A 26,438-nucleotide genomic window follows, 5' to 3' on the forward strand; every position below is an offset into this window, starting at 1 on the left:
GAAGCATTCCCCACCTCAATTTGTGCCTTTGTTCATTTTAAGTCTGTTTTATTCCATGCTAGGAAATGTTAAATTGTGAGTTACTTTGAGGCAAGACTTTTCAGCTGGATGCACTACCTGTCATCAACCTTTACTTGTCTTCAAGTAGAGAATTTTATTCGTTTTCCAAAGGATTTTGAAAGCACAGAGCAAGCACTCATAATATTAACAAATATCAATGCCACTGCTGGTTTGCTCAAGTGGTTACAATGTAGAATATGAACATTCAGGCACACTTGCAATCAACCAGCCAACACATGCATTACAAATACAGTTTGTAAGCAAAACATTACAGAAATGTATTTTCATCAAGTGCAAACATAATTGGCCAGACATTGTTATTTGGGACAGACACGAAAAAGTTATGTGCCATCATAGAGATTAGGTGCTCTGCTGATGTGAATAGCTGTTTGAAAATTTTCTCTTTGAAAATAACTATGGACAACAGCTTTGAAATTTTTAGCTTCTATATCCAGATTATAATTTCACATTTATACCAGTAAGAATTGGTGCACTTGGTAAATGCCTAAGAGACAATCTGGAAAAGCTAAGGTCTTCAGAAAAAGAAATTAATACAACCAACAAACTCATAATTACAAATACAATCTGTCAGCACAACAGTATAAATATACAAAACTTTTTTTCATGATCACAATGTGATATTGGTTTTGTTACCTACATTTCAATGATGGGGCTAAAAGCCAGCTGTAAAACTACACCTCAGCTATGTATTTGCCTACCCATGCTAGCATGGAAAAACAGACATAAAACAAATGAAGAAAAAAAACAAACTAATATATATACATTATATATATATATATATATATATCCAAAAGTATTTACTATCTCTCCCTTTCTCTCCCACATTCATACGCCAAAGTAAAGTGTAGAAAAAGATGGTGTCCATTAAAGTTACTTCCCTTGGAAGCTAACCTCTCCCTTAATAAAAATTGAAGAATTCTTCCAAAATCCTTTGGTAACTTAGGTGAGGCAACTAGATATTGTGTGAATTTACCAAAAGCCAATATCGTAAATGAGTAGCTAGCATAATGGCAGAAATGTGTAGATTGCTTCGTGGGGGTGAAAGGGTGGCAGAGACAATAGTTAAGGGGGAGTCTTCCACTAACATTAAAAATGTTTTTTTCAGTCAGACTTGCATGGCAAAACCAACAACTAACACCTCAACAAAGCATCATTTCTGTTACACACACAGACACACACACATATACACATAGAAATTAGAATATTGTTTCAATATTGCTCTATATATCCTCAGACTCACACACATACACACACTACGAGTTTTACCTCAGTACATCTTTTTTGTAAGCAGAGAAACGGACAGCATATGCTTGATTCAGCATGGCGTGTATGTAGGTGTGGTGTGACCGTTGAGTTTATTGGTTCATTGGAAGTAAAAAAAAAAACCTTCTGGATAGAGACAGAGAGAATCAATGGCTAAGATTCCAAGGAGATGAGATGGTTTAAAAAGTGTCTGTGAAATAGCACACATACATGCATACACACCCAAACGTATACACACACACATAAATATATGAACACATATTTATAAACACCCACACATATATATGTATATATAGATATATATATACACATATGTATACACACAGACACACACACATTTCAAAAGTTGACAAGTTCAAAGGAAGCTATGTCTGGCCACTTAGAATAAAGAGCTCAAAGATAAGTCTGAAAGTGAATAAAATATTTTATCCATAATCCTTAGTCTGACAAAATATATTTTTTATCACTTAAAACTCTTTGATAACTAAACTCATGGATCATACACACACACACACCTATACATACATATGCACTCGCATATACACACATAGACATCATCATAGTTCTCATCATCACATACACACAAATACAAATATATTCCATTTAATATTTATTCATATAAAAAATCTCAGCGTTTATAATCTACTTCAGATTTCTAAGAATGAAATCTGATTCATAAAGTTGAGAAAGAATGTCTTGCTATGATGATATGAAGAGAAATATATGCAAATACACCAGACAAGCCATTTCATACTTTAACTCTCAAAATATGGCTTATAAATATGTGCATGTACATACATGTGTGTGTGTGTGTGTGTGTGTGTGTGTGTGTTTTTGGTAAGTTCAATACAAACCTTCCTTACTAACAAAAAACCTCTGGCCCACATTTGTTGAGGAGGCCAGCAAGTGTGTTACTATTGTTGATATTATTTGATCCCAGATCAACACTGATTATGCAAACCCATCAGGAAAGGCATGCAAGCCTTCAACATTCCTCTCCCTAATATCTTTTTTGTAATGCATCCTTTCGCTCTTTTTTTTTAAGGTAATATAGTTTGACTTGAGTGAGATTTGGCTGCTATTTCTAGCAGGTACAGCAACCATAGACTGGTGTAGGTTTTATAAGTGTTTGCATCCTCAATTTGAAGGAGGAAGGAAAGAAGAAAAGAATTGTATTGATCTTCATTCATGCAGTTAATGTAAGCATTAGTACTGACCATTTCCATCTGCGTTCTTTTGCCAATTGTAGAAAATTCTAAAACCCACCGTTTTAGATTTAATTAACCAATTTAGGAACATTCTATAGACACTAGATGAAGATGTCTTTTATATTTTGTTCAAATCTGGATTCTAAGTTTCAAAGATCTGAGTAAAAAATTAATGTTTCTGATTAGAATTTTTTTAAATTATATTTTATTTTCAAAAGGTATTTTTACTGTTTTATATATTCAATTCTTAGTTTTTTTTTTCTATATTCAGAGGAATAGAAAATTTTCTTCTTGTTGTTGTTGTTGGATATCCTTCCTATCACTGATCACCCAACAATAAAGTTGGACCCATTTTGTCACCCAGACATCTTAGGTTGGTTTATGGAATGGGTCTGCTATAGTTAAAACAAGTAGTTATTTATTTTGCTTAAGGGAGCAATATCAGAAACTATAAAATTATTTGGAAGATACTAGAATACACTAAACCTTATAATAAAGATAACCAAGGTTGTGATCTTTGTATTGCAGAAAAAAATAGTTACATATAAATTCTATCTTGAATATCCATTCAGAGCTCATATTTTTGTCACCAAAAATCAAAATATTAGTTGAAGTATTTCAAAATGCCTAATGATTGGACACCAGACAGTCTTGAAAATTTTCTTTTGTTAACTTTTATTTCTCATTCAATATTTTTGTTAACATAACTCAGAACTTTTTGTTGGAATAGATAAGACTGCCTTGCATTATGTTTCATATATATCTGTGGTGGTGGATTTCATCTAAGCATGCTGGCAATGAATACATGTAACTGATAATACCTGACGAGGCAGAAATGCATCTAATTTTCTCATTTGCCATTCCATCTCCCACAGATATATATGTAATGTTTTCAGACACAGTGTGCCCATAGGAGATACTTTCTCTGGATGAATACTGCAGTAAACTTTGCCTATCACAATGTAGCTTTTCTTGCATGTAATTATATATATATATATATTCTAGTTTTACTTATATCTATAAAGCAATCAGATTTCGTAGGATTATGAAAAAACAAAGGAGGGTAATCTGGTTTTATGTTGTGGGACTGGAAGTTCGTTGTTGATTTGGCACAAGTTGTGCAACCCTATTTGAGGTGACTTAAGATTAAAAGAGATCCAGTTTAATACAACAGGAGAAACCCATGTTTGCCAAATGTTTGCTTACATTAATCTTCTCTGACTAAATTGGTTTGTTAACTGCGACCATACCATCCCTACTGCAGAGCATGTTGTTCTAACATTCGAACATCAACCCAAGTGATTTCCCCCACCTTTTTAATCATGGTAGAGAAATTTAATATTTAAATTGAATAGATCAAATAATAGTTCTGTTTTGCATATTAATGAGTCGATCATTTGCATTCTCCTTCATTATGAATTTTATATAAAAATAAAAATCAAACTGGAAAACTATAATGAAGACACACCAAACATCTCCATTAACATATCTATAAATACATAAATGTTAACAGGATTTTTTCTACACAGTGTTGCCAACATTGAGGAGAGTACTAAACAGACAGGTGTGTGTATGTGTGTAGACAGTAGTTCTCATCCAGAGTCCATATGACCCTTAGGGGTTACAATTTATGTGCAATAGATTGGACATACTTCTACTTGGCCAAAAATATTTTAAGAATTGTCTTATAAAATTCTGAGTAATATCTGGTTTAAAAAATATAATAAGGTCATTTAGACAGGGAATAGCTGTGAGGGGTCATTCTGAGTAAAACAAGAACAAAGAGGCTATAGATAAAAAAAAATGATTGAGAAACGATTGCGTAGCATGATGTATTAATAAATTTATATTCTTTGAAGTTTTATAAAAGTATTCATCAATGAATGGTTAATATTATTGGGTTTGAGAGAGATGGGGAGGAAGAGGGGAGGGATGGTTTGTGGTTCAAGATTTTCTCAACAGTAATAGTAACTTCAGTGAAGTGAAATTACTTCCACTAGGAACAGAGATAAGTCCCTTGACTCAATTTCCTGGGAGCTGAGCTTTCCTCTACAACATTCACCATTAGAGAGTGAGTGTATGTGTACATGTGTATATGTGTGTGTGTGTCTGCATGTGATTGAGTGATAGAGACAGAGAATGTATGTATATATGTATGTATGTACGTATGTATGTGTGTTTATTATACACAAACACAAGGCATCAGTCCTTCCGTGCCAACCCCCGAACCTACAAGAGTCATGAAGCAGAGGGAAAAGATCCAACATCATTCAGTCATGCAGAGAATGAATGGAAATATTTAAATATTTAGAAAAAAAAGAGAGAGAGAGAGAGAGAGAGAACAACAACAACACATGCTGCTTGCTTTTGATGAGAGTAAACAGGAAACAGTGTGACCAGAACAAAATACAGTGAAAACAACATAGTGTGTCTGCAGCAGCCAGAGGGGCTGAACAGATATATGGCAGTACCTTGAGTAGTTTCTTCTTCTCTGGAGACAGGCCACCCAAACCCTTTCGTTTGCCCTTCTTTTTCTTCTCTTCCTCCTCTAGCCTTCGCCGGGCAGCCTGGGCAGAGAGGTTCTTATGTTACACTTAGTAGACAGGTTCACGTTAACAGCGGATCTACTACATTCTGGGTCCCATTAAAGGGATGGGGCAAGAGACCAGACCGGACTGGGCTGGGATGGACTGGGCTGGGCAAAGCAGAGTAGAGATGGCAAGGGGGAGAGGCAGTACAGTGAGGCCAGTTACAGAAGATTGATGATTGGCAAAACAAAAATGGATATATAAATAAAAAAAAGTGAAAGGGGGGACGAATCATTAATATTTCTACAAAAATTATTGAATGGTATTCAATAGTTTCATGTATGTTGCTCATCAGTTTAAAACTTGATGAAGCCATTTTGTCAGGGAAATAATTTATACAATAATCATAACATTTTTTTATGTATTTTTCACTTATAGTTTATGTATGTGTGTGTGTGCATGCATGTGTGTGCGTGTGTGTGTGTGATTGAGTGATTGATTATGAAAATACTTTGAAAATTATTTACAGCAAAAAAAAAAATGAAGAAATAGGTAAATAAAAATAAATTTATCTGGGAAAGAATCCATATTAATTAAACATGTGATTATTATTATTATTACTATTGAATTTCCCTTTCGTCCTGTCCCCAACATTTTCAGCCCTTCTAGCAAATAGAAGATATTATTGTTATTATTATTATTATTATTATTATTATTATTATTAAGGATGATTATGGAGACATTCCTTCTAAGATGTCAACAGTTTTTCCCCAGTCACGGAGAAACCGTTGACATGCATCAGCAGCTCACCAACCTCACAAACAGCTGTGGAGAAAAAACAGTCATCTAGAATGGTAAATTGGTAAGAACGGAGAGATTTAAAAGATGCTTTGAGTATTTTTCCAATAAAAGTCAACATTCTGGAAATTCTCTTTGTACTTTATTAAGTAAAGGGAATTGCAAAAGTTGATCAGATGGGACAAAATGCAAAACGAACAGTGAAACACTTTCATGATGATAATAATGATGATAATAATAATAATAATAATAATAATAATAATAATAATAATAATAATAATAATAATAATAATAATAATAATGATGGTTTCAAATTTTAGCACAAGGCCAGTAACTTAAATATAGGTGGATATGTCAATCACATCAGTCCCACTGTTCAAATAGTGCTTATTTTATCGACCCCTAAGGTCGATCTCAGTGGAATTTGAGCTCAGAACATCAAGAGCACTTAAAGAAATGCTACTAATGATTCTACCAGCTTGCCACCATAATAATAATAATAATAATAATAATAATAATAATAATAATAACATTTATTATATTAATGAATATTTGTTTTGTGGTATTGAATTTTTTTTCTGTTGGTGGTTTTTTTTTTATAGATTAATTAATTAATTTTTTTTCTTTTTTTTAATGTCATAGAATTTAATGTAGGCAATATGCCGTCACACTGGTTCCAGTAATTTAGCCAAAAATTTGCTACAAAAATCAAACAAAAAAAAAATATAAAAGAACTATCTATCATATTACTTGCTACATAGAAAGATTTCACTAAACTTGGAAAAAGTGGTGGGGAAAAAAACATTGGATAAAAGAAAGAAAAAAAATTTAAAAACAAATTATATTAAAAAATAATTAAAATTAAAAATGTAATTTCACGGCATCATTCAAAGGTTATATCATTGAGTCTGTGAGAATTGTTTAGATAACTTCAGCCAAATGTCATATCAGCCATTCCTTCATTTGAAAACCCAGCATGCAGAGCATAGAATACTTTCACACATAGATCTACAGCACAGTTTCCTAATTGGTTTTAACTTATTTTTGGTTCAAACACATTTTTGCTTTGTTTTTATTATTACTTTTTTTTTTTTTTTACTTTGAACTTTAAAAGTGGAAGAAAGAATCTAAGAATTTATTCAAAAGAGCCATTTATCCCAAAATAGAATTTATTGCAAAAAAAAAAAAAAGTATTTTATCTAAAATATATATATATATATATATATATATATATATGTATATATATGTGTGTGTGTATATATATATATATATATATATATATATATATATATATATATATATATATATATATATACATATATATACATATATATATATACATATATATATATGCATATATATATATATATATATATATATATATATATATATATATATATATATACATACATATATATATGTGCGTGTGTGTGAGAGAGAGAGAGCGAGAGATAGAGAGAAAATAAAGAGAAGAATAAAGAGCCAAAGGATTTAGCTTGAGGTATTTTGTTTCGTATTTTGTTTAAATATAAAATTCTTTGATATATCTGAAATTAGGAGTTAACAAATCAAGATCAGAAAATTTCTTTTCTGTCATTGTTGAAGGAGTGTATGTCATTTCATTTATTTCTCTTACTTTATGAATTATGAAAAATAAGTTTTTTTTTAAATACTTCTATATTTACAAATATAATATCTGTAATACTAAAAAATATATTTTACACTTCTTTTTTTTTTTCACTCTAAATTTTTAAATGTCAAGTTATTTGGTTCCACCATTTCAATATCATTCCATAAAAGAAAACTATTATTGAATATCAGATTAATAGAAAATGTGGAAGGGAATGGAGACTAAGAAGATGAGGATAAATAAATAGATCGTTATTACATAATTGAGAAACTGGAAAACAATCAGTATGAGATCAGTGATGGAGTTGAAAAATCTCACAGATAGATAAGATAAAATAGGATGGACAGAGTTGTTGTTTGCACCGTTCATAGCACTAGTAAAAGAGTGAAAAAGGTGCTTGGCATATCAAAATGGATCACAGAGCATCAGAAAGTTTATGCACCATGCTGGAGCTTGGTTTCAAGATACAAGTTTCTATTGTTTATATAAAGTAGTGGTCAGGACATAATCTTACTCTCTCTTATACTTGCTAGTTAATCCCAAATGCTAGTTAATCCCCAAATGCACTTAATCTTTCTCATTGCTTTTAGTCTCAACCTTTCAAGGAGCATTACCATTTAGACCACAGACTCCCCATTTTTTCCAGCACACTTTACACCAAATAAAGATATGAAAATGCTTCAAATGCATTTATGCTTTTATTCTTTTATACATTTCAGTCCTAAGGCTGTGGCCATGCTGGAGCACTGCCAGTGGAAATTATCTGTCAGATTTCTAGATATTTAAAATATGGAAAATTTATAAGTAAGTCTTTAATCAACTAATGGAGTTATCAAGACTTTACCATTTTTCTTTAACATGTTTCAGCCATTAAACTGTAGCCATGCTGGGGCACTTCCTCAAGGGTTTAGTTGAACAAATCAATCTCTAATACTTATTTTTTAAGCCTGGTACTGATTATATCAGTCTTTTTTGCCATCTGCTAAGTTACAGGCACACAAACAAACCAAAACCAATAGCCAAGTAGTGGAGGAGACAAACACAAAGATACACACAGACACACGGACACACACACATATCAGGGACTGCCACACAGTTTCCATCTACCAAATTCACTCAAGGCATTGGTCAACCCAGGGCTACAGTAGAAGACATTTCTCAAAGTTCCGTACAGTGGGGTAGAAACTGAAACCAGCATCTGGACCAGATTGCCGTTGTACGGCTTCTTCCCCCTTTCTCCCAGTTTTAGAAGATTGCTTCTGTAACTAACACACACACACACATACAAAACCACACACACATAAACAGCTCTATAGAACTTCAACACCATGTTGTTTAATTGTCCATCTAAGTACCCACAGTAAATTATTTCTATTAGTCAACATCTTATAAAGTTTCACTAAATGATATTTCATGTAGTCTCTGACAATAAGTCACTCCCCAAAAGGGGTTGTATTATTATTATTAATCCTGATACCAGTTGCCCTTGATGATGAACCAGGGCAGACATGGGTCTACATTTAATTTTAATAAACTTCTATCTGCTCCTTTCAGTAGTTTTCTCCTAGTAATGACACTGTTCTGGCCACCCCTTACAAAACAGTTAGAAAAGTATTTCTATTGATGCGTTCAATTCAGTTACTGATAAAGATGACAAGAAATTGTACAATCAGTTCTTCCTCATCAATATTCATATATCTTTACTTTTGCAAAAGGAAGATAATGATATCAATGAGGAGATCGTATACATCATTGCATCTGGCCTTATTATGCATTCATGAATTAACCATATTTTCATCTTCGCTAATCTAACATCACACTTTGCTTTTACTAACAGAACAAGATATATTTCTAGTCTTTATTTACTTTTAACGAATTAATCTTCTAGTATTTTAACATATTTTTAAACATGATAACTTCCATACAAATAAGGCCTGTGTAACACATGGTCTACTGAGATTACTTTATATCCCAGAATCATAAAATAATTCTTATTTATGAATTAAGCAACAGCTCATAAAAATAAATGAAGAAGATGTATATGTATATATAGGATATGTCTTCAATTACTGGATAGGAGCACACATTCTCTTAAAGAAAGATGAGAGGAAAGATAGGCTAAACTGGAATATGTCTGGTGAGAGAAAATGGAGAAAATATGGAGTGGAACTTCAAGTTGAAAGTTGATGTGTGTAAGATAAAATAGATTGAAAATAGCAATATTATGTGAGTTAAAAAGATTCTTTCTCTTTTCCTCTTCAAACAACAGGATTATGAGTGGGTGGGACATTAATACTTCGTATAAGGAAGGCAAAACAAATATTTGGGTTCCTATCAGAACCAAAAACACTAGATAGTATCTATGAATTTGTAGAAATTTGCTCTCACACAAAGAAACGAGGAAAACGGTTGATATATGTGAGATACCATTTATTTCTGAGAAGATAAATATCAAAGCAATTACGTGTCATGGCAAGCTTGTGTGAAACAAGCTAGTGAGGCAGATAGTTATAGAAGAATAAATATTGGAAGGTGATTTCTTGGAAAAGAACTTCAAAACAGGCGCTATGAATTTACATAATTGAAATCAATGCTTTGCAATGTATAGAGAAAGTAGTCAAAGAATAATACTATAAAATGAAGACCATTCTCAAAGAGTAAATGGAAAGTTTACAAGAATGTCTAAAGACTCTGAGCTATTATTAGAAAGTAGTTCTTTATTACTGTAGCAATACAAAGAGTGTGAATAGCTTAGATATAAGACATTTGTAGATGAATAACAGAAAGGAATGATAATGTGGAGAGACGAGTTATAGATGCCATACAGTCATCAATAATCTTTGAGGAATTTCCTAAACAGTGAGATTTAAATGAATTCTATGGTTTACGAACAAAATTATTATAATGTAAGCACTGGCCAAATAACAAATTAATACTTAACTATGTTGGTCAGTTTGTAATATTTAATTTAACTAATTAATTAGCATGGCTGAGTTAATTCAATATTGTAGTTTTGAAGTTAAGATCTAAATTATAAAACCCTTTTAAATTTCCCTTAAACCTGTTGGTGGGACTTAATAAACAAATATTCTATATTGAGTCAATATAGAATGGTCAACTTTTGGTTTTACTCCCAACTACACAAAATGTGAGCAGATGGAGAAATTAAGTAACGTGATAATCAGCTTTACTGATGTCTATTTTATTTATTAATGATTTGATGCAGACCAAAGAATTTATCATTAGCAATATTTTAATTACCACATCTGATGGGATAAAAGACACATGAGCATATTAGATACATCCCAATTCCAATAACGCATATGCAGGAAACAAACTTTTTAGAGTGTTACCATATGTAATATAGACCTAACTTTAAGGTGGTGAGCTGGCAGAATCATAAGAATGCTGAACGAAATGCTTAGCGGTATTTCATCTGTCTTTTCATTCTGAGTTCAAATTCCGCTGAGGTTGACTTTGCCTTTCATCCTTTCGGGGTTGATAAATTAAGTACTAGTTGCGTACTGGGGTTGATAAATTAAGTACTAGTTGTGTACTGGGGTCGATCTAATCAACTAACCCCCTCCCCAAAAATTTCAGTCTTTATGCCTGGAGTAGAAAACAATATAAGCCTAATTTTGCATATAGGACCCAGGGTGAATTTTTGAGGCATTTTTTTTCGTTTTTTGAAGAAAATGTGTCTTATATGCCATCAAATATGGTAATAAAAATCAATTGGTACTTGTTTAGTAAAGTTATTTAACCTCTTCAGAAAGAACATTATAACTGATCTGCTGTGATATTCTATCATATGAGGAATCATTAAGAAAGTGTGGTGAATTTAGTGAAGATAGTCTCTAGAGTTCTTGCAATCATCAGGCTACCATCAATTAAAGTTAATAAAATGGGTTTTGGTCTTGCATCCCCAACTCCCTTGAAATCTACCATGTTGTACCCACTTCTTTAATTCTCATCTCCCTACCATATATATATATATATATATATATATATATATATATATATATATATATATACCCTGATGTACCATTATATACAATACTTCGATTTTAGTCACCGCTGTTCTGGATGAACACTCTTCAGTTTCCAGGTATTCTCACGACACAATAACCTTTGCCTCTCAAAGTTTGGCCTTAAATACATCAGTCTCACCTCATCTTCCGATCTGAGAGGGCTACCACAGGGTCTGAGCAGTGCCTTTCTGCTTCAATCAATAATGACTTAGGAAAATAAAAGAACAGTTCTAGTCACACTTTGTATATACCATTTCGATGCAATGTTAAGAAGACATGTCTCAAAAAGGCACACCAAGAAATCCAGATAACAGCAAAAAAAAAAGAAAAAGGCAACAAAAACGGTAAAAGAGTATGAAAAAGGAATAAAGGAAAAGAGAATAAAGATAATTAGAGACAAAATTTGAACTACACTAAATTAGTTGTTTGAAATCAGTGAGAAAAAGAGAGAGAAAGAGGGGAGAGGAGAGAGGAGGATGTTAAGACAAACCTAAAGCTGAACAATACTTCTATTACAAAGTTAGATCTAAATCAACAAATAAGTAAATGCAACAATAAGTTTTCTATGTCATTCTATCATTCGATAATGCAATTGAAGCTACTAAACTCGTTGCCACACGCACAGACAGACACCTGATACACATCGACTCACAATCGTTGGATAAATAAAAGAAAAACATGCAGTTCTATCTACTAAGACACACTGGAAGATCATTACTCACAATTCAAAATGTTTTTTTTAAAAAAAGGTCAAAGCAGAAAGGAGAGATTGCTTCACCAAGTTAATAAATATTATGAAATGCTATTTTTTTTTTAAAATACAAAATAAAATATTAACAGCTTATAGTGCAATTGAGATGGCCGAGACAGCAAAAAAAAACAGTGGGTTGAATGCTTTACTACATCTAATTTAGCAACTTTACTACTCAGAGTTTGCAACTGCCAAGATTACTTTCCATTCCATTTTAGCCAATATATTGAGAGATGATCAATGTGAACTCCATCAAAGCTGAGACTACTCTTGGTTGAGTTATATCACCATTCCATTTTCCTTTCCCTAAACTTAATTAGGGATAGTTATCTGTGAACGAATACCTCTGATTATAAAATATTCAAAGAATTCGCCATCAAGTTTCATCCAGTCACTTCAACACATTCTCTAAAAGAAGAAGGACTTGGGTTGAACCAAAATATTTCAAAGTCCACACTTTGGCACAAATATATTTCTTCTTATACTTTATTTCCAAAACTGGAAAATTCACCACCTTTTTTATATATTTCCAACAGGAATGGTTCTGTCATTTTTACAGCCAGTTATTTTTTTACTTAATTCTGCTTACTTGACCAGGAAACATTGGAACTGATTAGAAACACAAAATGGATCAACATAGTTCTTCCTTGTAAAAAATTCCACCCCCAATGAACTAGTAACAGCACCAGAGTTGTTACTTTTGAGATCTGAATTATCCAGCATTATTGTTATTTGGTGGATTGGAATAATACTGAGATGGCTTGGAATCGGGATTGCCAACCATATTTTATATTTGGAGTCTAACTAAAGGAATCATCATCATCATCATCATCATCATCATCATGTTGGCATGGGTTGGATGGCTTGGCAGGAACTTGCAAGCCCAGGGGCCACACCAGGTTCCATTGTCTGTTTTGGTTTGGTTTCTATGGCTGGATGCCTTTCCTACATTACAGAGTGTACTGAGTGCTTCTTACATGGTGCCAGCATGGTTGCTTTTTATGTGAAAATGTCAGATTCAAATAATAAACTTTGATGGATGCAGGTAGAACGCCCCTTCATTTGGCTTGTAGGTAAATGTTGAAGCTTCCATGAAGCTGCCTGCTCAGTCTTGGCGTCACTTTTGTGAACTGATATCATGAATAAGTTTGAACAAGTCTCTCTTCACTGACAATAATAATGCTCCAAGTAAGACATGAAGACCACAACTTATTGTTCACCCTTCATTTTAAAACAATTATTAAAATTTTTGCAGACGTAAGAAACCAATAATTGCTTGTTTCCTTGTTAAATATTTATTAATATCAGTGTGAAAAGGCAAAAGAAAAAAAAATACAAAGAAATTGACTATAAAAGTAAATCTACAAAAAATATATTCATGTGACAACAAATATCTTGATAAATAATTAAATAATAAGGCAAACAACAAGAGAATATTCCAGAACAAATAAGAAAAATGATTGAACAAGAAGAAATATAAATTAACAACGGTTACAACTATTACCATTTTAAGATTTAGAATTTAAATGGGATTAGAGATGAAAGACTATAAATATATATAGTGAGAGAGAGAGCTAAAGATGTAAAGGAAGAGGGTGTAAGGTAGAAACCTAAGAAAGGAAGAAGAAGAATGAAGAAGAAGAGAAGAAGTGAATAATTCAAAGAATCTTCTATAATATCTTATTTGACTCTGATGAATGCAAATACAGCAGAACCATGATCAAAACATTCCAACCACGACCATCCTGTCTGTTCAGGGATTTCTACAACTAAATTATCTAATATATTCTTTTCTTTTTTTTATTTTAAGGTGTTAGGATGTAATTTGAGGGCAATTTGGATGCTTGTTCCAGTTGGTTGAGTGATGATGTAGAGGCTCCCTTCTTAGTTCGTTGATATGTATTATTTTCTGGTGCCTGTGTTACAGACGTGTTTAGGAAGGAGACCCAAAATTCCCTCAACATACCCCTGCACTTAACTGTAGGATATCAAACTCCACCTGTGTCACATATTGCTACAGCTTCATACATTGGAGGAAAACTGATAGCTTACTCTTTTAGGGGTTTGTTTCTATTTCTTCCCCCATTAAGGCTAAACCTTAAAAGATAAAAACATTTTTTTTTCTTTTGGTATCAGAAAATATTTTTAAAAATATAAACATCCAACATGGCACAGTTTTCGGTTATCAACCAACAAGAGAGAGGAAGTTTGAAAGGTGTTGTAAGCAGGGGGGAATGAAGCTACCACTGAAAGCCTCTCCTTTATTTTCAAGCATTTTTCCAAAGAAAAACTTCCCCCTCCCCTGGTCAGCTGTCACTACCATCACCCTGCTATCACACTGTCATAGATAGTATTGGGGAGGAAAGAGCTGTTCGCAACAACATCAACAACCTGCCAAGCAGTAGTAGCAACAGCACAGGCTGACAGGCAATAACAATACCACTGCCATAAGCTCAATGACCAGTTGGCTGACCAAACACCACCACCGATTTTCCACAGTGGTCGGCAGCTCCATCACCTTTGAAGGTGGCACCAGCAGTAACAATACTAACAGCAGTCACAGCAAAGCAACTGCAAGGACGAATTCTTTGACAAGTGCAGCAGAAATTGAAGAGCAATTAAAAGTGCAAAACAGGAGCTAAGAAAAGCCAGAAGCTTTGTACAGAATGCAAGTAGGAAAATCGCCATAGCCATAGATCTGGAGATGATGGAGAATGCCAAGAAGTGTACGATGACCAACAAGTGCATATGCATAAGCACAAAATGTCCATGGATAGGAAATCCGTATTCGGGTGTAGAATCGATTGAATGCAGTGTGGAATTGGAAAAATAACATGGCATTCATGTAACAGAGGACAGTGGTGATCAGATTCCTTTGTGAAAGCAAACCAACGAGCTACATCAATGCTCCAGTTGAGGGTGAGAACTTTATCCTCATTCTCAACAAGTAGTAAAGGTGAGGGTGGTAGATATGCCACTAGAAATAAAATAAACACCCAGTAACTAGTGGTAGCCATTTTGAATGACAAGAACGATGAGGTAACCATCTTGGTGATATAAATATTATGCCAGAATTTTAAAAAATGGTGGATTATAGGAACAGAACTCCTGATCTAGACAAGTCAGAAAAGGCTAAAAAATGTCCTTGACCTAATCAAGCTGCCAAACAGCAGTGGAAGGCAGGAGACACAGGTGCCACACATGTGATTTGACCAACTGCCTAAGGGCCTTCTGCCAATGGCAGAGGTCAAATGAGAGAAGGCTAACACCACAACCACACCAACAAAAACAACAACATTGACAACACCAGCAGCAACAACAGCAACTGCAGAAGCGGTAACAACAGAATCCCACCTCCTCCCAACAATAACAGAACTTGCTACCACAATCAGAAGAAGCCTCTCACCAGTGCTCTTCCCCCAAGTAAGCACGCACACACACATGAACTCACATTACTCTCTCTTCCACTTCAAACATTTGATTTCAAAACCTTTTCATGTGACAAGGTCAAGATGGTAGTCCCGACACAAGGGTAGAAAACCATTTATCAACCAGTCACGTAACCACACAACTACCACCACCACCACCACAAAACAAGGACAGTCAAACCTACAACCATACCAGCAACAATAACAAAACCACAAACACCACAATTACAGTAAAACACACATAAAAAGAACAGCAACATCAACTGCCAAACACGAAAATTACAGGGAACCATTGAGGTCCATAACACAACATGCAAAAAACAAAAACAAAAATACTAAAAAAGGGGAGCACTTTGAGGAACTCCCCACCAAAGTACTATCAAGTAGGCAGATTTTGTTGAAGATGTCATCTGACATCTACAAGATGCTGAGAGAAAAATTCTCATTAGACACATGAATGATACAAAACAGAGGAGGCAAGAGCCTTTTGGACATTTTAAGGAACTCCACCTTGCTGCGAAGACCAGATTACCCATTCTTCTCTTCAACCATTAACTGGCACTTTGTCAGTTACAACAAGGGTTCCATTTGATCCAATCAGTGGAACCGCTTGCTCCTGAAATTAACATGCAAGTGGCTGAGCACTCCACAGACACGCATACTCTGAATGTAGTTCTCACAGAGATTCAGTATGACATAGAATGTGATGAGGCTAGCCCTTTGAATTACAGGTACCACTCATTTTTGCTTGCTGAGTGCACTGGAGCAACGTGGAATAAAGTGTCTTGTTCAAGAACACAACATGCTGTCAGGTATTGAACTCACAGCCTTACAATCATGAGCCAAATATTTTAACCACTGAGCCATACCTCAAAGAAAGTGACCACTCTCACTTCATTCTTTCCAACTAACCTGATCATTTATATGGCCCAGGGTCAGCTAAGAAGCAAAATCACTTACTCAGTGAACTCAGGTCAGTAGGCATAGATCAGGATTTCTAGGATGCACTCATGTTCATCTTTGAAGACAAGGTGTATATATCTTGTCATTAACCTAGAATCTGCAGTAGTGTGGAAATGTTGTTTCAAGAGAAAAAAAAACTGACTTCGAACTCAGTTCCTTTCATGGCATCATTTGTATATCATTCTTTTATGAAGATATAACAATATATCCAATATGTTATATATATATAAAAAAAAAAACATAAATAGTGTACACCAAAAATTAGGAAAACAGAATTAGAGCAGACTACACCAAGCAGAAGATGTAACATTATATATCAGATACAGAAATGAAGAATTATCTTCTGAACCTTTTAGCATTTAAACCGACCATGTCTGGCTAAAATATTCCACCTGTTTTATATTCAAACCTGCCAGATCCAGCCTTTCACACCTACCCTACAATGCCATTGTGAAAACAAGCAATCACATCAATGAAATCTTAAAGCTACAAGATAATGCATGACTAATTCAAACCAATGTGAATAAATAAGCATTACATTTGACAAAATAATCTGAGTTCTAAAGGGTTAAATAACTTTATATGTTTACTTATGTTTCGAATGGCTTGAGGAACTCTATCTGCATTTTGCAAAGGCTTGTATGCATAATTGATCAATTAATTAATAGAACAACCTAAAACTATTCTCATCAGAGCCCTAAAGCTATTCTCATACTGTTAGCCGGATTTATCCCACGGAGTGCTAACTGAGGTATTCACCTAGATTTCATGAAGCATATCATTTTTCCTGTCAGAGTTGACATGTATGAAATACTGTAACACAATCATCTTAATTCTGTGTTCTCTCATCCTTTAAATGATTTCTGATCTCCCACAGCTATTTTCTGCAATCAATTCGAATCACAGTTTCAGAAATCTTTTATTTGCAACTAAAATCTAAACAAGTACAGTCCATATAAAATTGTATAATGCATTTGTATGTATCTGTCTGTGCAAGTGTGTTATATTTATATATATATGTCTAAATTATAAATTATATATATATAATGTAAAATCTATTGTGTTGACTGTTGAAAGTTCATTGTTGTAAACGTTGTTGGTAAACTTTTGGCTGGTAAATGTATTTATCTGTTAAATGGTGTAAGGTTGATATGACCACTCCCTCATCAACTTTGACACCTACAATTATTACTACAGTTTTTGCTACTTTAGCAAATGAAGTAAATTGATTGACTGCACCTCAAATTATCTCCTGCTCCAATTTGACAACTCCCACTTTCAATATATTTATCAGCAGACATATTTCTTCACAGTTTGATTTTGCTGATAAAAGGTTCAATAATGAATAATGCCTGATGAAATGGTGATGGTATGTAATAATGCAAAAGTTGTGCAACACTATGTAATATTAAGCATTATTGAATAACTAGCCGCACTATGGAAACATATGTAGCTATAATCTGAACGAGCCATTTTTATGCTGTTACTATACATTTCCAAATGTTAGTTGGCATCATTGAATTAAACATTAAATTCCATGTACAGAATACCAGAATTATTTCTATTTTTGCAGAGCAGAGTTTCAAGACTATTAGATTACAGTGTTAAACTTCACTCATTGTTGAATGGCAGGTAATATTTAAACTTTCTAATTACATCTGATAGAGTCTTTGAGACTTTGTAACTGTTTTGTTTTGGTTATATTTCAGTTAATTGAAGCTGTTGATATCTTTGTATTTAAAACAATACGTGATATATGAGAATTTTGTTATTTGTTTCCAGCAATCTACTTCAATCGATCTATTTAAACATCATATAAAATATTATTTAATATTTAAGGAATTATTACTTGAATACATCGATCATCAGTTTTCCTAAGGAAGTCATTCTGAGTTCATTTATTGATTTCTCACTTTCTTTATGATCGTGGTATTTTTAACACAATTTATGAAAGCAGTCAGAAAAAAAAAATTAAAGAAAAGCAAAATTTATAAATTTGTAGTTGTGTCAGATAAGATCAAACTGTAACTTGTAAAAATATTTCTGTAGCACTTGCTAAAGAATTTGGTCTGAAAATTCCAATCATTGAAACTTAATGGATGGGTTCACAGTGGCACTATATTGACTTTTTTTTAATAGATTCTTTGTTTTTTGTTAAACTTTTTCATCTTCCTGAAACTACAATGTTGAGGGACCTTATTTTGGATATATATGGACATTTCAAATATGCTCTTACATTGTTATTCTTAGCATAACTCTTTCCATGAACCTTTTGTCTCATGGGCCAATCAGGTTACTGTAAAAATGCTTAATTGGACCAGACATGTCGCAAAGTTCACAGACAACAGGTGGACCCATGCAGTTGCTGAATGGTATCCAAGAGATGGAAAAAAGACTATTCAGAAGGCCTCCACAATGATGGTAAAACAATTTAGTTAAACAATTTGTTTAACTGTAATCTGATAGTCTTGGGCCAAATGGAAGAGAAAGGTACAACAAAATAAGAACTGGAAGTGCATTGTGACTAGCAGTGTATAACATCCAATAGGTATGTCGTATGTATTCTTCTATTCTTGTATTTGTTTCAGTCATTTGACTGCAGCCATGCTGGAGCACTGCCTTTAGTCGAGCAAATCAACCCCAGGGTTTATTCTTTGTAAGCCTAGTACTTATTCTATCACTCTCTTCTGATGAACCACTAAGTTAATGGTAGTGGGTGACAAACAGAAACACACAAACATATACATATACATATATATATATATATATATATATATATATATATATACGACGGGCTTCTTTCATTTTCTGTCTACCAAATCCACTCACAAGACTTTGGTCGGCCCAAGGCTATAGTAGAAGACACTTGCCCAAGGTGTCACGCAGTGGGACTAACCTGGAACTATGTGGTTGGTAAGCAAGCTACTTAGCATACAGCCACTCCTGCGCCTATATATATATATATATATATATATATATATATATATATATATAGTAAAGATAGGTGTGTATGAATGTATGTATATATATATATATTACATGCACGCCAATCTTGATAAACTTTATTCATCAGAATGATATCCATAACATAGGATAAGCTTTTATGCTGCAAGATAAATATTATTCCTAATTGATTTAGTTATAGGTTTAAACTATTTTAGCCAGTGTAGCAGAGAAGCCCAGCATGATGTGAAAAATAATATCGGTTACACACGAGGTAATCAAAAATAAATCTAAGTTTAGCTTGTTATGGAGATGTTAGTTTTGTCACTTGATAAATGTAAACAACAAAGTGAACCACTTCATCAGAATAAATATGATGAGCTATAAGAATTGAGTTCATAGTTAAATCAAAGACAATACATGCAAAACTAAAATGATAATATTTGAAAAAAAAAAAGATATATCATTATATTATTTGCTAATTATTTTTAGTAAGTAGGAAAAATCTCTAAGAGTGATTAGTGAAAATAGGTGAATGGAAAATATATATTTTTGTAAAAAAAAAAATAAAATGTGAAAAAAAAAAAAATTAAAGAGTAGATCCTGCATAATGGTAATTCCAAATAGCAGATGGTCATAAAAGTTATACACTAACTGTACATAGCAATAACAATATTTGTTAAGTTACAATACAAATCTCACAGACCAAAAATGATTTACCATTATTTAGTTTTTTAAAAATTAATAATAATAATAATAATAATCATAATAATTAATATGCATAATTAATATATATTCAATCATGTTACTTTTATTATTTATATTTCGGTTTTGTTTGGGTTCTTTTTATTGTATATAAATTTTTTTTTTTGCTATTAGGGATTTTGTTTAATTCTATATTTTTTTTATTATTTTTGTTTAAATGTATTTCTTAAGTTTTTATGAATCGTCCCTTAAATGGATTAATTTTGACAGGGGACAGAAGAGGGGTAACATAGGGCCATGTACAGATGAAACTAACATAACGTCGATAATGGGGTGGGGGAAATCTTTTTGAAATGAATAATCATGATTTCTGGACACAGTTTGATCATTGACATAAATATATATGCGTGTATGTGCATATATATATATATATATATATATATATATATATATATATATATATAAATTTATATACATGATATACACATATATATACGCATATACATATTCATACATCTAGATATTTTTACATACAAATCTATACACATATCTATATACATGAACACATACATACATACATACACATACGCATATATACATATATATATATGGATGATGATATATATATATATATATATATATATATATATATATATATATATATATATATATATATATATATATATATGTATGTATGTATGTATGCATGTACATATATGCACACACAAACACACATGTACCTACAAACATACATACATACACATATTCCCACAGTACATATATATTTAAATATATACAAAAGTATATATTTATACATGAATACATACACACACACATTCACACATACACACACGCATACATAGAAACATGACACATGTAACATTATTAATGTAGCTATCTTTTATTAAAAAAATACATCACCCTTTATTCTGAAAAAAAAAAAAGTAACCAGAAAAGAAAGACAAAAGTACATGCATTGTTTTTTTTTTTGTTTTTTTATAATTAAACTATTCTGTTGCTCTACAACACCAACAAAACAAAGTAAAACACCTCACATTTTACACAGCATAGAAAGGGTGCATCTAACTAAGAGATCAGCGACATAGCTTTCACCTAAGACTGATGTAGAAGTGCAACAAATATAAGGAAAGGATAGATGGGTGGGTGGGGGGTGTAAGAAGGAAAAATAATAATATCATAGACTAATATAACTGAATGATGAGTGATGATAAACATTTACAAACTAAAAAAAAAAAGAGTTTTAAAAAATATGTAGTGATGTGATAATGGTGTTGTCTAATGAAAATGAAGAAAAAAAAAATAATGTAAATCTACCGTGAGTAATATGATGTATAATGTATGAAATTCTTTGAAAAATAATTGAAAATTAAATATGGATTCTTACCTCTTCCTGTCTCTTTTTCCTTTCGGCCTCTTCGCGTTCCTCTTCTTCCTACACAACAAAGTTTGCAAAACTTTATAGCAATGAACATAAATTCAATGAAGTAAATAGTGTCGATCACTTACCTTTATTTTTAAAGTGTAATTTATATACAGACCATATCTTAGATGTAAGAAAATGTATTTGTCTTTTGTGTCTTTTAGATAGAAAAATTACTAAAGCAGTGATTACCACAACAAGATTAAAGAGAAAATGTTTAAGGAAATATTAAATACAATCTCAGCTGTGAATTTACTTAGTCTAAAATAATGGTGTATAAGTTGTGAGGTATACAATCCAGCCGTTTGCACAGGCATAAGAATACCCACATTTGTGAAGACATTGTATTTTAAAAATGACACAATTGTACAAACTGTTCACATTTCAAAAGAAGGAAAAAAAAACATCTGAAGCAAAAAAAAAAAAAATCTCCATAATTATGAATTAAGAAAGAATGTAGAAAACTAGATATAAATATTGAATTAATCATACTAAGTGGAAACATTAAGATACTGACATAACTCTCAGCTGTTTTATGTAAACCAACTCGAACATATAACTAAATAATTATAATAAACAAACTGAAACCGAAAATTTAAATCTGATTAATTAAGTAATTCTTAATGAAAGAACTATTGACCCCTTCATTAACAAGCCCTTTAAATCGGTTCATTTGCATAATTACATCGCTCAATGATTATATCCCAAAATCTTTGAATGAGTATCATAAATTTAATAATGAGAATTTTCCTGCATTAGTTTTCAGATTAGATATTTTATATTTATTTCAAAGAATATATTTTAAGTCATATGACATTCTGAGCAGCTAAAAATAAAATAAATAATGTCTGGAAATAATTTAATTTTACCAAAGTCTTCACCAATGGCAGAGTCTTTGGTGCTGAAAAATAATACACAACAAAGAAAGTATGTGATTGTGCCCACAACCACCATAAACAACAATAGCATGCAGCATTCCTTGATATCACAAGATAAACAAACTTTGTACATGCACAAAAGAGATGAAACAGAACTTTGCTACTGTTGTTTTGAAAATATCTTAACTGCTAACAAAACTTTTCATTTCAGATAAAAACAACATTAATAAGTGTAAAATAGTTTAATGATTAACTGTTTTTCTAAGTAAATATTTATTTACAACATAAGATAAACTAATTAATATTTACATCAATTTATTTCCCCAACAAATTTACAAAACCTTTTTGTTAATCTTTTAAATGTTGGACAAGAACCACAATAAATTCCAATATCTTTGTCATCACCATTTAATATCTTGTTTTCCAAGCTCGCATGGATTGGATGGTTTGACAGGAGCTAGAGAGCCAGAGGACTGCTCTAAGCTTCAATGTCTCTTTTGACATTGTTTCTACAGCTTGATGCCTTTCTTAACACCAGTAAATATTTTAATATTTAACCAAAGACTACAGAATAAAATAGCTCAGTTAAGCCACAGTTGACGATGCCACCAATTAAAGACAAATTGGCTATCCTCATTGTTTTGGGCTAGATTAACAATGAGAATAAAATAATTGCTTTATTCTAAAGAATAAACTTACTTCGTTAAAATTCATTATGATGGAATAATGATCATTCAATTTAATTTACTAATCTGTTTCTTTTCTTTTATTTGCTCTTTTATTTTATTTGCTATCTTTTTATACTAGTAATTTATAAATGTTAGCAGTAAGTTTCAGATAAATAAATTGACGGAATATTAAACTATTAAGTTCCAAAGAGATGGTGTTTCTTTCACCATTAATGCAACAATCTGACTTCAGGTGGTGCTAAGTTCAAGACTACTTCTAGTTTTGGAGTTTGGACAAGGCAATTGGAATAAACTCTTGTGCGTTCTAGATTCTTTATCTCCAGAGTCAACAGAATTTTCTGCAATGGAAAATTCTGTTGAACTCAGCAGAATTTCATGACCTTTTCAATCATAATGTAAACTTGTATTATTTAACCCCAAGATGTGTTCTGGGGAAACCGACAATATGATCAACAGAATTCCACTCATGCCATCCTGACTATTCTAAATGTGTATTCAAGACTGAATTATCCAATGTGTTCTTCATTTTTCAAGATGATATGATATAATTTGAAAGCAAATTAATTGCTATTTCTAGCAAGCCATGTAACCACATAGAGGCTCCTCTTAGGGTTCAATGTCACATAATTTCTACCTACAAACAGACAGAAAGAAATGCTTCTTGCAGCTCTTTAATCCTTTTTACATTCCTCTTCATTTTTCTAAATTGCATGGCTTTGATAAATTCCAGGCTCACATTATAATACTCTCTCTCTCTCTCTCTCTCTTTCTCCCCCCACCCCCCTCTCCCATACAGGGTGAGTCAAATACATGAAGACAGCAAAACCAATACATTCCAGTTTATGTTCTACTGATGTATTTCTGGTTGGTCATTGAACTCAAACTAGAACTTTCTCTTGAAAAGCTGCCAACCTGCAGCAAGCTACCTTATTTGCTGTCAATTCAAACTGACGACATTCCAGTCTGCTATTTTAAAAGATTTCTTATTCTTGCTTCTAATCCTGTCCTTCTATGTTTCTTTATGATTCTTCTGATGTACATCTCAGATTATCCCTTTTGATACCAATCCACTTGAGACCATCTCTACGTCGGAATACAAACAAAAGTCGCTCACCCTAAAAGTTGAGGGTGGAGAGGGAAGTGTTTGCCTTGTAGTAAGTTTGTTGAAAGGTGAGTGAATGTTGGAAGAATCGCCAATGTGAAAGGACCAATTCTGAATGTGCACCTATAAACAAAAGGAGAAGGGCTCTTGCCCTGTTGTTCAGGCACCCGTGGCTTTTGTGGGTTTTTTTTTTACGAGGTCCTTAATGTGCCTCCCCTATTGGGAGTTTTAAATTGTTTCATTTTAATCATTATTATATTGTTTACACATTGTAAAACCCATTATATTGTCCTGTTTTTGTCTTTTATGTTGTTGTATGTCTCTTAATGTAATTTTATGTAAGCCCTTGTGGCTAATAAACGAATTAATTATTATTATTATTATTATTATTTAAAAAGGATTGATGTAACTCTTCACAAAGGTAAACAGTCAAAATGAAGAATGCGATTCAATTGTAATAGATATCTATTACAATCGAATCATGCTCTTCAACTTGACTATTATTATTATTATTATTATCATTATTATTATTATCATTATTATTCTTACTACTCAAAAAATCTGTCAAAGGAAGGAATATTTTGTATGTATATTTAATAAGACGTGTTTTCAAAACAACAGTATAACATGTTTCATCTTTATTGTGTGTGTGTGTGTGTGTGTGTGTGTGTGTTTATGTATGCATGTATGTATCTATTGCCCGGACTTGTGCCTGGGAGGGTAACTTTCTAGGTGCAATCCCACGATCATTCATGACCAAAAGGAGTCTCAGCATGTATATATATATATATATATATATATGTATATATATATATATATATATATATATATATATATATATATATATATATATATATATCCTATATATATATATATATATATATATATATATATATATATATATATATATATATATATATATATCCTATATATATATATATATATATATATATATATATATATATATATATATATATATATATATATAGAGAGAGAGAGAGAGAGAGAGAGAGAGAGAGAGAGAGAGAGATTATATATGCTTTGTTTTACATTTTGAATAGCTTCTTTGCTCTTTGCAAAAACCAAAGATATACAGAGTTGGCCAAAAGTCACCTGACAGTAAATCAAAATTCTATAAATACCATCTGTAATTCTCTATTGACTTGAATGGAAAAATGTGTCGCTCAAGAAGGACTTCAGTTTGAACAATTTTCATGATGTTTCATATTTAGATGTTTTTTATTAAATTCATTCATAAATAAATCTTGGGATTAAATGGTTTTGATTTACTGTCAGGTGGCTTTTGGCCACTCTGTGTGTATATGTATATATATATATATATATATATATATATATATATATATATACACATACATATTTATATATATATATATATATATATAGATATATATATATATATATATATATACACATACATATTTCTATATCATCATCATCATACACATGCACACACAAATACTCAATTACATTGAATGGATGGAAAAGGAGTGCCTAATACATGTTTTAGAGAATATGGTTTATCAAAACGGAATCTGTAGTTTGTGACTTGACTTTCACATCACTGTGGTGATCTTCAGGCAAAAACACCACTGGCATCTGAAGATGACAATGGTGTGAAACTGAAGCTGCAACATAAACATTCGGCTTCAATAAACTATATCATTTCATTGAACATGTGTAAAGCTCCCAGATGCCTCCCAGATACAGTGGAATTTGTAAATGAAATATAATACATTTAAGATTTAATTGGTTTGGGAATTCTATTACAATGAGTCTACATATACATTTTATATATATATATATATATATATATATATATATATATATATATATACATACATATATATATTCTTTTATTCTTTTACTTGCTTCAGTCATTTGACTGTGGCCATGCTGTAGCACCGCCTTTAGTCGAGTAAATTGACCCTAGGACTTATTCTTTGTAAGCCTAGTACTATTCTATCGGTCTATTTTGCTG

The 26,438-nt window shown here is 32.1% G+C and overlaps 1 protein-coding gene across 25 annotated transcripts in view; it reads right to left on the bottom strand.

Annotated features, from left to right (window-relative positions):
• The window catches only part of LOC128248317 (uncharacterized), a 167,708-nt gene that overhangs the window by 20,083 nt on the left and 121,187 nt on the right, over positions 1–26,438 (bottom strand). For 22 of the 25 annotated variants that reach the window (XM_089354667.1, XM_089354663.1, XM_089354665.1 and 19 more), the window contains 2 exons: positions 21,735–21,782; positions 5,024–5,119 (listed from right to left, as the gene is read on the bottom strand). In XM_089354667.1, coding sequence (XP_089210793.1) covers positions 5,024–5,119; positions 21,735–21,782 — 144 coding nt within the window. The remainder of the gene's footprint in view (positions 1–5,023; positions 5,120–21,734; positions 21,783–26,438) is intronic. The other 3 variants (XM_089354655.1, XM_089354652.1, XM_089354647.1) reach the window with 1 other exon arrangement.

The sequence above is a fragment of the Octopus bimaculoides genome, chromosome 7 (assembly GCF_046866305.1).
Source record: "Octopus bimaculoides isolate indiv1 chromosome 7, ASM4686630v1, whole genome shotgun sequence".
NCBI lineage: Eukaryota > Metazoa > Mollusca > Cephalopoda > Octopoda > Octopodidae > Octopus > Octopus bimaculoides.